Raw genomic sequence first — 12900 nt, 5'->3', positions numbered from 1 at the left:
TTCAAATACGATAAGATGTCGCATAACGTAGAGAGTCGTGCTCGATGTGCTCTCTCCGAATGGTGACCTTGATCTCCTGCTTAACTTTTCTTACCTCCCTCCTTCTAGGAGCACAGGGTCTGCAGTACAAATGTGCTGACTTCTCCTCCTTGCTCGTGACGGAAGCCGCGGGCGTTGAGTACTCAGAAAACGGTTCTCAGAAGAGCTTCGAGACAATCCTGGCGAGCCACGGAACGAATCTCGCCAGGATTAGAGTATGGACTGCTGGTGATTACGATGTCACACACGCCCTCGCTATCGCGAAACGTGCCGAGGCAGCTGGCATGTCTATCCTTGTGGATTTGCATTATAGCGATACTTGTGAGTAGACTCGCCGACCACCATCTGTATAGTCGTCCTATTTATCTGAATATCGTGCCGCGGGTGTACTGGATGTTGCCATACCTTAGGGGCGGATCCAGGGAAGCAAGCTATCCCGTCGGGGTGGCCGACCGACCTCAATGGCCTAAATACCAAGATATATGCGTAAGCAGTCATAGGAACACGCATACATATGTTTTTGGCTTGTTGAACCTGGGAAATAGATACACAAAGGACGTAGTCACGTCTTTCGCTAACCAGGGCACACCTGCTTCCATCATCCAGGTCGATACCCCGTTCTCTCGTCCCATTCTCACCGCTCAGGCATTTTCATTCCCAGCTCGGCAACGAAATCAACAGCGGCTTCCTCTTTCCCGTCGGCCAGATCTCGAAGAACGGCTACAACGGCCTCTCGTAGCTCCTGCACTCCGCCGCGAATGGTGCGCGCGCAGGCTCCTCCTCCGTCAAGACCATGATCCACCTCGCGAATGGCTGGGACCGGTCCAGCATCGCGACGTGGTACAAGAATGTGCTGAACTACCAAGGCGCGTTCGCCACGGGCGACGTGGACATCATGGGCTTCTCGTTCTACCCGTTCTACAACACAGACGCGACGCTGAGCGCGTTGCAGTCGAGCATGAGTGGTATCACGAGCACGTATAAAAAGGTGAGCTCACGCGCTTGTCTAGAGCTCAAGTGCTCAAAGCCTTGTTGTAGCCTTTCATGATTGTAGAAACAGACTGGCCGGTACAATGCTCCGGCGTGAGTATGAGCGAGTCTTCCATCCCCATATCTGCTTCCGGTCAGGAGACGTGGGTAGCCGATATAAGAAATACGATCTCGAATGTCCCAGGCGCCTCCCCGCTCGGTATATGCTACTGGGAGCCGGGCTGGATTGGCAACGCTAATCTGGGATCCGGATGCGCCGTTAGTGCAGCACTGTCTTACATATCACTCGCGTTATGCTGACCCAAAGGAACAGGACAATCTCCTAGTCAGCTCTAACGGCGCGACAAGGTCGTCCATAAAGATGTTCTCCTCCGACATGTGAGTTCTGACAGGCAGTGTGCGGCTAAGTGTCGGTTGTACCGCATTGTCATGAGAATGATTGAAGACGATTCATCGTCAACCCTGAGCAAAATACATGATTATTTGACTAGTTGACTACGTTCTACGCTACTCTAGTATGACCGCCCGAACAAGGTATACTTCTTGGCGAGCCGTCCACAGGCGGGGCAACATGTCTTGCCGCTGATGATCTTTGGCCAGCGAGACTGGTCGAAGGGAATCGCAAGTGACTTCGCTCCCGCTGATGGCGCACGCTCGTCTGTTTGCTCAGACCTGCATGCATCCCATACGTTAAGCGTCAGAATACTGTGCAGAGACATGCACTTACCCTCTCGCACTCCGCTCCTTGATATCGTCCTCGCATGCCTCCTCCTCGCACCAGGGCATCGCGACAACGCACTTGGCATCCAGCGTCGGGACGAAATCTTTCCAATCCGTGACGAGTTTGACGCGTGAATCATAAATTTCCTTTGCACGGGTGAACATGTCCGACTGGATTGTCTCGAGCAGCTTGGGCACTGCCGTCTGGATATCTGCGAGTGGCAGAGGGGCCTTTGCTCCGTTGTCTCGGCGGACAGACATTGTCTGCTCCTTCTTCAGATCATTCGGACCGATTTCGAGTCGCAGAGGAACACCCTTTAATGCGCAACGCTCGGTCAGTCTTCTACGAAGCTACTGGCATCTGGTTTACCTTCTGCTCCCAGTCGTTGAACTTGTAGCCGGGAGTATATCCGTCCCTCAAATCTGCCTTTGCCTTCACGCCCGCCTTCTTCAGCGTCTTTTCCAGATCGAGGCAAGCATCGTTGATGCGCTTCCTTTCTTCGTCTGTCGCCTTTGCTGTAATACCGCAAGGGACAACAACCGCCTGTATGCCTGCCACGCGTGGAGGCAAAACCAACCCCTGGTTATCTCCGTGGACCATCACCATGACACCGATCGTTCGTGTCGACAAGCCCCACGAGTTCTGCCAGACGTACACCTTGCCCCGCCCGGTGGGGTCGTTCGGGTCCTCGACCATGATGTTGAACATCTCCGGCCGGGAGAAGTTCTGGCCGAGGCAGTGGGACGTCGCCGCCTGGATGCCGCGCCCGGAGGTTGGGATGAAGCCCTCGATGGTCGTCGTGTACAAGCCGCCCGCGAACTTCTCCTTCTCGGACTTGATGCCCGGGATGACGGGGACCGCGAGGAGCTCTTCGTAGACGCGTCGGTAGAGGTCGAGGATCTCAAGAACTTCCTGCTCGGCTTCGGCTTTCGTGAGGTGGGCTGTGTGGCCTTCTTGCCAGAGGAATTCACGCGTGCGGAGGAACGGCTCTGGGCTACAGTGTCAGTAGTGTCGGTATGGATAATTACGTGCAGGTAAGGAGACTGACGGGGGCTCTTAAACTCCCAGCGGACGACACTGTTCCACTGGTTGAGTTTAAGAGGAAGATCTCGGTGGCTCTTTATCCACTTCGAATAGTCTGAGTGTGAAAGATTCAAATCAGCGATCGTGTGCGAGCGTCCGGTGGAGTGCGCACTCACAGGGGTACATAGCAGTTTCAGAAGTTGGCCGGATGGCGATGGGCTCCTCGAGGTCCGACTGGCCGCTGGGTTCGTAATGTCAACTCACATGGTGAGCAAGCTGACCGATGTGCACATACGCTCGCGTTACCCATGCTACCTCAGGAGAGAAACCCTCGATATGGTCCTTCTCCCGTTCCAGCACTTTTGACGAAACAAACATCGGGAAGTATGCATTTTCGACGCCCATCTCCTTAATGCGCGCGTTAAACCACTCTTATCCGCCAATCAATCTAAGTCATCCCGATCAACGCAAGGCAGGCAGACATACCTTGGATTGATTCCCAGATCGTATACGACCATGGCTTGAGAATATAGCAACCACTGACGCTGTAGTAGTCCAGCATGTCTGCCTTCAAGAGAACCTGCGTGCAAACGTTCAGGTGACAAGTAGAGCGCTAGCCAGTGCATGCGTGCACTAACGTTCGTGTACCATGCAGCGAAATCCACTTCCTTCTTGACACCGATGGCAATCTCGATAGCGCCCTCGATCTTTGCATCTTCTTTTTTCTTCTTTTCCGGGGCTGCTTTCTGAGCAGCAGGGGCGGGGGCGCTGGTTTCTGACTTCAGGGCCTCAAAGTCTATCTCGTGGACTTTGAGGTCCTCCTTCTCCAAGTGTCGTAGATATGAAACGATATCCTTGCCAGACAGGAAGATGGTGGAGCTGGATGACTGTGCGTGCAGGGCAAAGACGGAAGACGAGTTTGCAATGGACGAATCCACCACCGTGACCACCCGGGGGAAAGTGTTCTCGTCTAATGCAAGGGGAGACACTGCGCGCAATCATCGTCGGACACCGTTGCATTCACAGGAGTGCAGAGACATACAAGAATTTTTATCGAGGTTGAAGAACTCTTTCAAAAGATCCTCTGATGCTAACCGGAGCTCCTTGAGGTTCAGCTTCTTCCCCAGTGCGCCCGAATTCGTCTCGGTCTCCTCTCTTGCGATGACAACCAGGGGGACTGGCGTCGCATTTTTTGCGGTCTTCGGCTTGAAGACCAGCGTCTTGATGAGTTCAAAGTCGCCAGGAGCGTCCGGATTCGACTTCAAAGCCTCCTTCCATTCGGCCGGAGAACTGGTTTCCTTGTGCGACACGCTCGCTGCAGGCTTGATCGATAAAGCCGAGAACGACTGCGAAAGAGACTCCGTGGACGCCATGGTCGACAGCAGGCAGAAACAGGTGTTTAATGGGAGAGGGGCACGAGCCCCAATAGTAATAGCAGGATACGATTTTAGTTGTGACTCGACGCGTTTGGCCGTTATCAGATGTCTCCCAGCGGATCGAGTCCACTGCCGTATCGCGAGCGTCCTGGCCAGCATGCGACACCGCGAGCGAAGGCAGATGCGACCCAGGCGGCCAGCAACTGCGGTATAGCAATTGGAACAGGCTCAAAGGCCGCTTACACCGTGTACGAAGGGGGGCAAGCGATTATCTATACGACTATTATGCTAATACTCTATACCATCTATACTTTTATTACGTCGGCGCAACGCCGGCACAATATTTCTTCGGGATGTCTAGTAAATGTCCAGCAGCGGGGGCATTTCGTCAAATTTGCAGGTCGGACCACAACGCGCAGATCGTTTCCTGTCATAAGAGAGTGAGTGTAGAACGAGATGATCCTCAGCTAGCAACCCTCACCGTAGTCGGCCTCATGCTTCCACGGAAGGGAAGTATGGTCTTCCGGAGTTTCATCATGGACAGATACATCAGACACGATGAAAAGAGTTCTCAGAAAGTCCTCTGTTGAAAAGGCCCTCAGAATACAACTCGAGACTGAACGAAAGCTGAAACTTACGTTCACGCCGTAATAAGGGATGAATGTCCGTCGACTGGTTTCGCACCAGAATCTCGACATCAGCTTCAAGAGAGCTGCCGATGTTCCTGCAACGCAACGCAGCTCGATCACCAGAGGACGAAGTCGCGGCGAACAGCTGTCTCTCACTTGTTCCGCCGAGCCTTCTCGAGCAATGCAAGCACATCCGTCCGAAGACTCAGCAAGCGATTCATGTCGCCTTCGACGCAGGGATTCTCCCACTCGGATGGCTGCCACAGCAGATGATCAGCATCAATTCACAAGAGCCATATATACAGCCATACCAAAGGCTCCCAAGTCGTGGTGAACACCGACCTGCCCGACGCCGGGTCTTCTGCGCCTGACATGACATGATGAACGTCTTCCGCGAGGTGCGGCAAGATGGGGGCCATCACAAAGACCATTGTGCGCAGAACCTAAGGGGTCCGGTGTCAGTTGTGAGGCCACAATCCCACTCGAAATAGAAAGCACCTGTTCGAGTACGGTCAAGACAGCTCGGCGCTGCGCACTATTTCGCGCATCGGCATATAAGCAGTCTTTTGTGACATCGAAGTACAGCGACGACAGGGTCACGTTGCAGAAGTTGCTCATGGCATTGACAACTTGAGCACACAGTCAGTTTGGAGCGCGCACAGTTAAGCTAAGGGGATGCGTACCCTTGGCGAAATTGTAGGTGGCATAGCCTTCCCTGGCAACTTTATCGAGTTTGGTGAGCTCATGCAAGACGTACCGGTCTGCCTGTGACAGCTCGTTCAGTTTGCTGATCGTATTTAGACGTAGACAACTCACGAGAGACATATTGCGCGATCCTACTGCCACTCTCTCAAGACATTCCAGACTGCGACCATCCTCGAGAACCCCGAGGATGAACCTGGCCGAATTGCGTATCTTACGCAAAGACAGGGCACATTGGGCGAGCACATTTGAGCCAATAGCTGCATCGTTCCAGTACTCCACCGTCGCCGCCCACAGACGAAGAGTGTCCGCACCATACGGCGGTTCTTTCTTTTTATCCTACCAACTTAGTCAGTGCATTCCCTATGGGCATAATTCGACGCAAGACGCACTTTTCCCCCGCTGATGACGGTCATCGGGCTAATGATATTCCCCAACGACTTGCTCATCTTCTTGCCCACAGGATCGAGGACCATTCCATGTGTTATCAGATGCTTATACGGCGCCACTACCCGCCCTTCAGCCTTGGTCGCAGCTACAGCTGTCAGCAGTTGGCTCTGGAACCAGCCGCGATGCTGGTCCGTGCCCTCCACGCAGACATCTGCGTAATACGGCCGTTCGGCGTCTGCATTTTTTACCAAGTCGCGCAACATGGTCCAGGACGTGCCGCTGTCGAACCATACGTCCATCGTGTCCGTGCCCTTGCGGTAGAGTGCGGCCAAGTCCTCACCCTCCTTCCGGAGGTGCGGAGGGACGAAGTCCTCGACGGAGCCATCCCACCAGTGAGCTGTGCCCCTTGTTCCCAAAACGGACAGGATGTGTTTCAGACTGACTCCGTCCATGATGGCGGTGTCTGTAGGTACATGGTAGAGGGCGGGGATTGGGACGCCCCAGACTCTTTGACGAGAGATACACCACTCTGAGCGGTTTTGGACAAACGACTGCAGTCGTCTTCGCGCTAGGGTATATATTAGTCGAGAAGCATCGAGTCCTGCACCGCAAGAGCTCACAACCAGCAGGGAAGAACGATACTGAGTCAAGGGTTTTGAGCGCATCTCCCTTGATAGAGTTGAGATCCGCAAACCACTGCGAAGTGGCCCTATGTCACGGATATCAGACGCGTCGCAATTGGGTAAGGCATCGTAACAACTCACAGCATGATGATCGGCTGATCCGTCTTCCAGTCATACGGATACCGATGCTTAATCTTCTGAACCTTCACCAGCACGCCCATATCACCCAGTACTTCAATGATCGCTTTATTGCCATCCTTCAGCACCTCCTTGCCAACCAGCTTACGGCCTACAGACTCCCCGACGACCTCCGAGACTTTGCTGCTGAATTTACCTTCAGCGTCGACGTGGCAGAACATCCCGGTGTCGCTCGATCCCTCCCTTGGCTTCAACAGGTCGAGGCTACGGAAGACCATGTAGTCCTCTGCTCCGTGCGCGGGCGCGCAGTGGACGAGACCCGTACCGGAGTCCGCCGTGACATGGTTGGAGGGCAGGATCCTGAGGGGATATCTGGGAGTGACGTCCTTAGCGACGGGGAAGAATAGCGGGTAGTAGGTGGAGTCCACCAGTTCGGAGCCTGGATGTTCAAGCGTCAGTATTACGCGTGTTTGAATATATCCAATGTTATAGCTTACCTTCAACCTGAGCAATTTCCTCGACCTCGCCGAGGATATCCGTAAGGTCAAAGACCCTCGTTGATCCTACGATGAAGGTTTTACCAGTCTTCTTCTGACTCAATATCGAGTACTTCAGCTCCGGATGTACCGCAATACCCTAGCATCAGGTCAGCTCGCACTGTGGAGCAACACACTGCAGGCGACTAACCATATTTGCTGTCAAGGTCCAGGGCGTCGTTGTCCACACGAGTAGATGCGAGTCAGGCCGAGAAGCCAAGAGGGTCTTCAGAATCGGGCGCATGCTCTCCCCCTTCGTGTCCATGTGGAATGCAACGTACACCGAGTGGGAGACGTGGTCGTCTTTGTACGTGAGCTCCGCTTCCGCCAAAGCCGATCCTGACGACGGTGAATAATGCACTGGTCGGTAGTGTCGATATACGAGCCCTACAAAATACTGCTAAGCAACGAGTACACGAGAGTGGGAAGGCAATCTCACCGGCTTCAACCATAGTCTTAAAAACTTGTAATTGCCGCATTTCATAGGCATGATCTGGAGTGGTCGGCCATCAAGCAGATATTCACGTTGTGAATGATGAGATAGATATACTTGCCCATAGTGCGATAAGTCGTTCCAGAGCTCCAGTCCGCCATAATCCCGAGTTGACTGAACTCCTCCCGTTGCTGCTGTACTTCCTGTTCGGCATATTTCCGAGCAGCGTCCCGTATTGTCTTGGAGTCTATCGACCTTTGATCTTTCTGCGAATGTACAGGTCAGAGACAGCGGGAGCGGACGAATTAGCTGGTACACACTCCGAGCTGCTGTAAAACCTTATTCTCAATGGGCAAACCGTGACAATCCCAGCCTGGATGGTAGCTAGGGATAACTGATCGACAATGGATCGCGCAAATGCATGAGACACTGTACTCACTGCACTTTGTGGCCCATTAACACCTTATACCGTACAATGATGTCTTTCACAATCTTGTTCAACGCGTGTCCTGTAGAGAGGTCAAGCTATGGGCGAGGAGATGGGTGTCATTACGAACCCATATGCAGGTGCCCATTAGCGTATGGAGGTCCATCGTGCAGGACGAACAGAGGTCCTTTGGCATTATCCCACTACTACCAAGGCATAAACAATCCCGTGTATAACGAAATGGGGATAGACAGACCTGCCATTGATACAAGTCCCTCGTTGTCTTATTCCTAAACGGGACTTCACTTTCCAAAGGGTCACTCCGAAGAGTCAACTTGGTCTTGGGCAATAGAAGTGTCTTTGAGTACGCCTTATTGTCAGGTGTAGGACCTTTTGATTCGGCCTGCACCCCGCTGCAGGATATAGCGCGACATCCCGTAAAGCCTGCTTTCGGAAGCTTTCGATGGCGGAGACCGCTCCTCCATACCCCAGACATTTAAGTCCTTTTGCAGGAGACCAGTAGAATGCTATTGTATCAATCAAACCACATAGAGTGAGAAGAGAAACCCTCTAGAAACGCCCTGCCGTGGCCCAAGGACGAAATGGCGGAAAGACTCAGAGAGGGCAGGAGACGCGTGACGATGCGCATCACGTGAAAACGCGTAGTCACCTGACTCAACGCGCCTCGCGTTCTGTTTGCGTCTATTTGCGCGTAACCTGCCGCATTTGGTCGCGCGGTTCGAGCCTTCGCCACCAGCTCCTCCCTCACCGACCACTACATCCCGCTCTCGACCCACATCGTCTGGCACATTGGCGACATAAACTCTTATGTCTTCGAACATTCCTGTAAGTCTGTTTATCTTGATAATATCTAGCAGATCGTAATAAATGCACAGACGCGGCGTGTGACGCGCACAACCACCCGCGCGACCACCGCGAAAGACAACGAAAATGCCAATGCACGCAACGCCAGACCTGTTACTCGCGCGAAACCCCCTTCTAAAACCGCTCCCGCCACGTCTGTGACGACCCGCGCAGCAGGAGCTTCTGCGCAACCCAAGGCCAAGGCGACTGCTGCAGCGGAAGGCAGCGCGCAGGGCAAGCGTAAACGTGCGGCATTGGGAGAGGTGACCGCGCCCCCGAATCGAACCAAAGAGAATCCATCGCGTGCTTCGAAGCCACCGAGCAAGCAACAAACGGCGGGAGCAGCGAAAGGCAAGGAGAAGGTAGAGAATGCTACCGAGTTGAAGGCTAAGACTACGACGAGGGCTGGCTCTGTTTCCAAAGCCACCGGCTCCAAGGCTGGAGCTACGAAGCCCCCATCCACTGGGACACGCGCGCCCCTTGGGACCGTCGGTGGTACTGCTACGGGCAACCACCGGCGCACTAGGAGCACGACCCTGCAGCGCTTGGAGGAAGTCGAGGAAGTTGTGGAGGAAGAACCTATGGCCATCGACCATCCTGTCGAGCCACGTCGCGCCTCTGGCCGTACGACTGTCAAGACGGAAGTCACAGTCGTTGAGACTTCCACCCATGCCACCGGGGCGCGTCGTGCTTCTGACAAGCACGTAGAGAAGAAGACGTCCACGCGCTCGATCAAGTCTGTTGCTCCCAAGCCTGAGGAAGAGGAGGACGAGGAGGATGCTCATCGCGCGCACAAGAAACGGCGCACCTCCCCTGACCCTGGAGACGGTGACCGCGAGACCTATGAGGTCGAGACGCGGGAGCAGACCACAGCAGACCTCGCTCAGGCGTTCGCTGAGCAACTCGAGCGTGCCTCCATGAGCATGGAGAAGGAGGCCGACCCGAACGGCGACGAGTGGACCGACCTTGATGCGGAGGACGCGGATGACCCACTGATGGTCAGCGAGTACGTCGTCGAGATCTTCGAGTACTTGAAAGAGGTTGAGGTAAGTCGGGCATCCTGCCACCCGTCCGCCTGGCTCACATTACTCGCAGCAAACGACCATGCCGAACCCGAACTACATGGAGAACCAGAAGGAGCTGGCGTGGAAGATGCGCGCCATACTGATGGACTGGCTTATCCAGATCCACTTCCGCTTCAGGCTGCTCCCCGAGACGCTCTTCCTCTGCTGCAACATCATCGACCGCTTCCTCTCGGCGCGCGTCGTCTCCGTCGCCAAGCTGCAGCTCGTCGGCATTACCTGCCTCTTCATCGCGGCCAAGACCGAGGAAATTGTCTCCCCCTCCGTTGTCAACTTCCTCCGCTGCGCAGATTCGTCGTACACCGAGCACGACATCCTGCAGGCCGAGAAGTACGTGCTCAAGACCCTCGACTGGAACTTGAGCTACCCGAACCCGATCCACTTCCTGCGGAGGGTGAGCAAGGCCGACGATTATGACGTCCAGGCCAGGACTATCGGAAAGTACTTGATGGAGATCTCCATCGTCGAGTGGAGGCTGCTCGCCGCTCCTCCGTCGCTGTTGGCGGCCGCCGCCGTGTGGCTGGCACGACTCATCCTCTGTAGAGATGAATGGGTAAGTGACTGCAGTTGTCATACTTTTGCTAGAGGACGGCCGCTGACTGGATGGATATCACAGACGCCGAACTTGGCGCATTACTCCTCCTATCGCGAGAGTGATATCGTCCCGACCGCCGGGATCATGCTGAACTACGTGCTGAGGCCTATCCGGCACCCCACATTCTTCAAGAAGTATGCCTCCAAGAAGTACTTGAAGGTTAGTTTGCCCGCCATCTATGCCTCTCCTGCCACCTAACTCTTTCATCTTCAGGCAAGCACCTTCGTGCGAGCATGGGCTCTTGAGCGATGGCCTGAGGGCACCCAAGTCTCGCTGAAGGACGACTTGCCCGTCCTGAAGGCTGAGATCCGGGCGTATGAGGAGCGGGCCTTGGCCGGCGCAGAGAACGGGGTCGCTGAGGCGGAGTACGACGAGGTGGAAGAAGCGGAAGTATAAAGCGATAGATCCAAGCCGAAGAAGAAGTCACCCCTACGTCTCCTCTTCCCACCGCCAGCGTTCCGCGATACATCACTACTCCCCCAGCCGCTAAACTCTTACCCCTATTTATTCTCTAATCCAATGAATCAATGTTCAATGTCAAGTCGGTCCGAGGGAAGGCACAGTACGCATTGTTATAGTATCATCCTCCTTTCCCTTTTCCTGTCCGTGCCGCTGCAGTGTCGCTTCGCCCTGGACAATCGTCTACGCACCTTGCATTTGTTTTATACGCACCTCATATGAAATGTGTTCTACTCGTATTCCTCCAGTTTCACTTTCGTGGATCGCTCTGCCCCACTCATTGGCTTGTACTCCGACGTCAACCTCGAGCTCTCGGTGTGGTTGATGCTCAGTTGTGTCGTCGTCGCTCGTTCCCGTATGCGTGATGCTAATCTATGCAATGCCTTCACATGAATCTTGTACCTACCATTTCTCTATGCCAAAATCGACTTTCTACGGAAACTGCTGGCATGTGCTTTGCATCCCTCAGCCTTTTCCAAAATGTACGACTTGAAGGACATGCAGAGGGAGAACATGCGAAAATAACTCTCTGGCGGGGAGTCGAACCCCGCTCTCCCGCGCCATGAGATTACGTAAGAATTACGCAACCAATGACAGGCGGGTGTACTATCCGATATACTACCAGAGACGGGATGGTTATCACGTTGTCTCTACAAGACCCATGAATGTCTGCTATTGCCCCACCATCTACTCCTATACCTGCGACCGCTTGAACTTCCTACGTATTATATGCCCCTCACCACGGCGTGCCCGGAGGAAACACCATGGGACCTCTCACTTCTTCCCTTTTATCCTTCCCGCACAGCAGCTCAACGAGGGTGAATGCGAAGGGAAAGGCCGTGCCTAGTAGCATTCAGCGTTCTCACTGACGGAAGCGAGTAATGAAACATGACATACCAGGACCCCGACTGACCGGAATCAACAATGGCAATCAGCTAGTGTTAGAGACACGAGCGGGAGAAATGCTACCTTGTTACCAGATTCTTCGAAAGGACAACCGGATCCTCGGAGTAGTCAAAATCTGCAGGCGTCCAGTTCAGCTCTGATAACCAGAGAGGGAGTCAGTAGCTACCTTTCTCCAATTCAGACTTGACGCTGGGATGGGAAGTTAACGGTTGCTCCGGTAGGTTGGATGTCTTGGCAGCAAGACTCCCTGCGCATGCCAATGAGAATGGACTGATCAGGGTGAGTAGACTAGCAGTGTTTAGACATACCGGCACAGATCATCCCGACAATCTTGCCTTTGTTATAGTACTCGCGCACAAGGTGCTGCACCGGTGAGTTCGTAGCGATGGTCTCCGCGCCTTTGGCACCTCCTGGGATGACCAGAGCATCAAATTTGTCCTGCGTATTACATTGTGAGCGGTCATCAACAGAATCATAGTAGTTAAAGACTCTCACTTACCGGTCCCAGCTCCAGCGGCGCGAAGTACCTATCGGGTAGGATGTTAATCCCCCTCGACCCCTTTGCGAACGAAGGCGCTGTCTTGTTCCCTATCTCGAGACCTCCCTTGTCATCTTCCCGGGAAACGTACGCGGACGTGCACGCTACTCCGGCGCGCACGAGCGTGTCATATGTTATGGTGCTGCAGTGATGCTGATCAATGTGCAAGCCCCTCCTGAATGAAGCATCTAATAGCTTACAATTCCATTTCCTCCGTGCCGTCGGCAATGAGAATAAGAGCTGAAGGCATGGCTGTGGATATCCGTTAGATAGTACAATTACACGCAGAAAGAGCAGCAGGGAGTTTATTGATACAGGTGGTGGTTGTGCAAGTACTTACAAGTGCAATGACGTCAAGTCCTTTGCCACATTTCCCCATCCGTGAGAATATCGTCCCGGAAAAGGTAATAGCAGCTTCGTAATTACCGG

The 12900-nt window shown here is 53.9% G+C and overlaps 5 protein-coding genes and 1 non-coding gene across 6 annotated transcripts; 2 read left to right on the top strand and 4 right to left on the bottom strand.

Annotated features, from left to right (window-relative positions):
• Positions 1-59: 59 nt before the first annotated feature.
• Positions 60-1411, top strand: GLOTRDRAFT_106970 (glycosyl hydrolase 53; the record flags this gene model as incomplete). The annotated part of the gene is made up of 6 exons (XM_007869777.1): positions 60-360; positions 450-525; positions 585-645; positions 779-1027; positions 1078-1287; positions 1343-1411. The coding sequence occupies 6 exons, from the start codon at positions 60-62 to the stop codon at positions 1409-1411; spliced, it is 966 nt and encodes a 321-aa protein (XP_007867968.1).
• A 37-nt stretch (positions 1412-1448) lies between these two features.
• Positions 1449-4275, bottom strand: GLOTRDRAFT_63297 (prolyl-tRNA synthetase). Its single transcript, XM_007869776.1, has 9 exons — positions 3816-4275; positions 3412-3761; positions 3260-3353; positions 3069-3204; positions 2950-3014; positions 2799-2888; positions 2120-2739; positions 1757-2064; positions 1449-1701 (listed from the first exon to the last, which is right to left on the bottom strand). Exons 1-9 carry the CDS (start codon positions 4144-4146, stop codon positions 1542-1544), a joined length of 2154 nt encoding a protein of 717 aa, XP_007867967.1. The 5' UTR covers positions 4147-4275; the 3' UTR covers positions 1449-1541.
• Positions 4276-4405: 130 nt separating this feature from the next.
• On the bottom strand, positions 4406-8620 carry GLOTRDRAFT_139819 (isoleucyl-tRNA synthetase). The gene is made up of 19 exons (XM_007869775.1): positions 8284-8620; positions 8158-8230; positions 8040-8109; positions 7921-7984; positions 7722-7866; positions 7607-7660; positions 7319-7554; positions 7129-7267; positions 6635-7070; positions 6491-6579; positions 5873-6438; positions 5595-5819; positions 5462-5543; positions 5277-5407; positions 5090-5221; positions 4935-5035; positions 4788-4873; positions 4631-4732; positions 4406-4576 (listed from the first exon to the last, which is right to left on the bottom strand). The coding sequence occupies exons 1-19, from the start codon at positions 8521-8523 to the stop codon at positions 4455-4457; spliced, it is 3093 nt and encodes a 1030-aa protein (XP_007867966.1). The 5' UTR covers positions 8524-8620; the 3' UTR covers positions 4406-4454.
• Positions 8621-8779: 159 nt separating this feature from the next.
• Positions 8780-11441, top strand: GLOTRDRAFT_63296 (uncharacterized protein). The gene is made up of 5 exons (XM_007869774.1): positions 8780-8873; positions 8924-9937; positions 9987-10526; positions 10590-10727; positions 10782-11441. Exons 1-5 carry the CDS (start codon positions 8856-8858, stop codon positions 10962-10964), a joined length of 1893 nt encoding a protein of 630 aa, XP_007867965.1. The 5' UTR covers positions 8780-8855; the 3' UTR covers positions 10965-11441.
• Positions 11442-11552: 111 nt separating this feature from the next.
• Positions 11553-11655, bottom strand: GLOTRDRAFT_t89. The gene has a single exon. It is a non-coding gene; the product is annotated as a tRNA-Asp (tRNA).
• Positions 11656-11717: 62 nt separating this feature from the next.
• GLOTRDRAFT_78709 (DJ-1 protein) lies at positions 11718-12801 on the bottom strand. The gene is made up of 7 exons (XM_007869773.1): positions 12672-12801; positions 12433-12613; positions 12242-12371; positions 12100-12180; positions 11997-12048; positions 11925-11935; positions 11718-11870 (listed from the first exon to the last, which is right to left on the bottom strand). Exons 1-7 carry the CDS (start codon positions 12719-12721, stop codon positions 11764-11766), a joined length of 612 nt encoding a protein of 203 aa, XP_007867964.1. The 5' UTR covers positions 12722-12801; the 3' UTR covers positions 11718-11763.
• Positions 12802-12900: the final 99 nt, after the last annotated feature.

The sequence above is a fragment of the Gloeophyllum trabeum genome, assembly GCF_000344685.1.
Source record: "Gloeophyllum trabeum ATCC 11539 unplaced genomic scaffold GLOTRscaffold_00010, whole genome shotgun sequence".
NCBI classification, from domain to species: Eukaryota; Fungi; Basidiomycota; class Agaricomycetes; order Gloeophyllales; family Gloeophyllaceae; genus Gloeophyllum; species Gloeophyllum trabeum.
The sequence above is the reverse complement of the archived record's forward strand: the minus strand, read 5'-3'. Positions and strand labels throughout refer to the sequence as shown.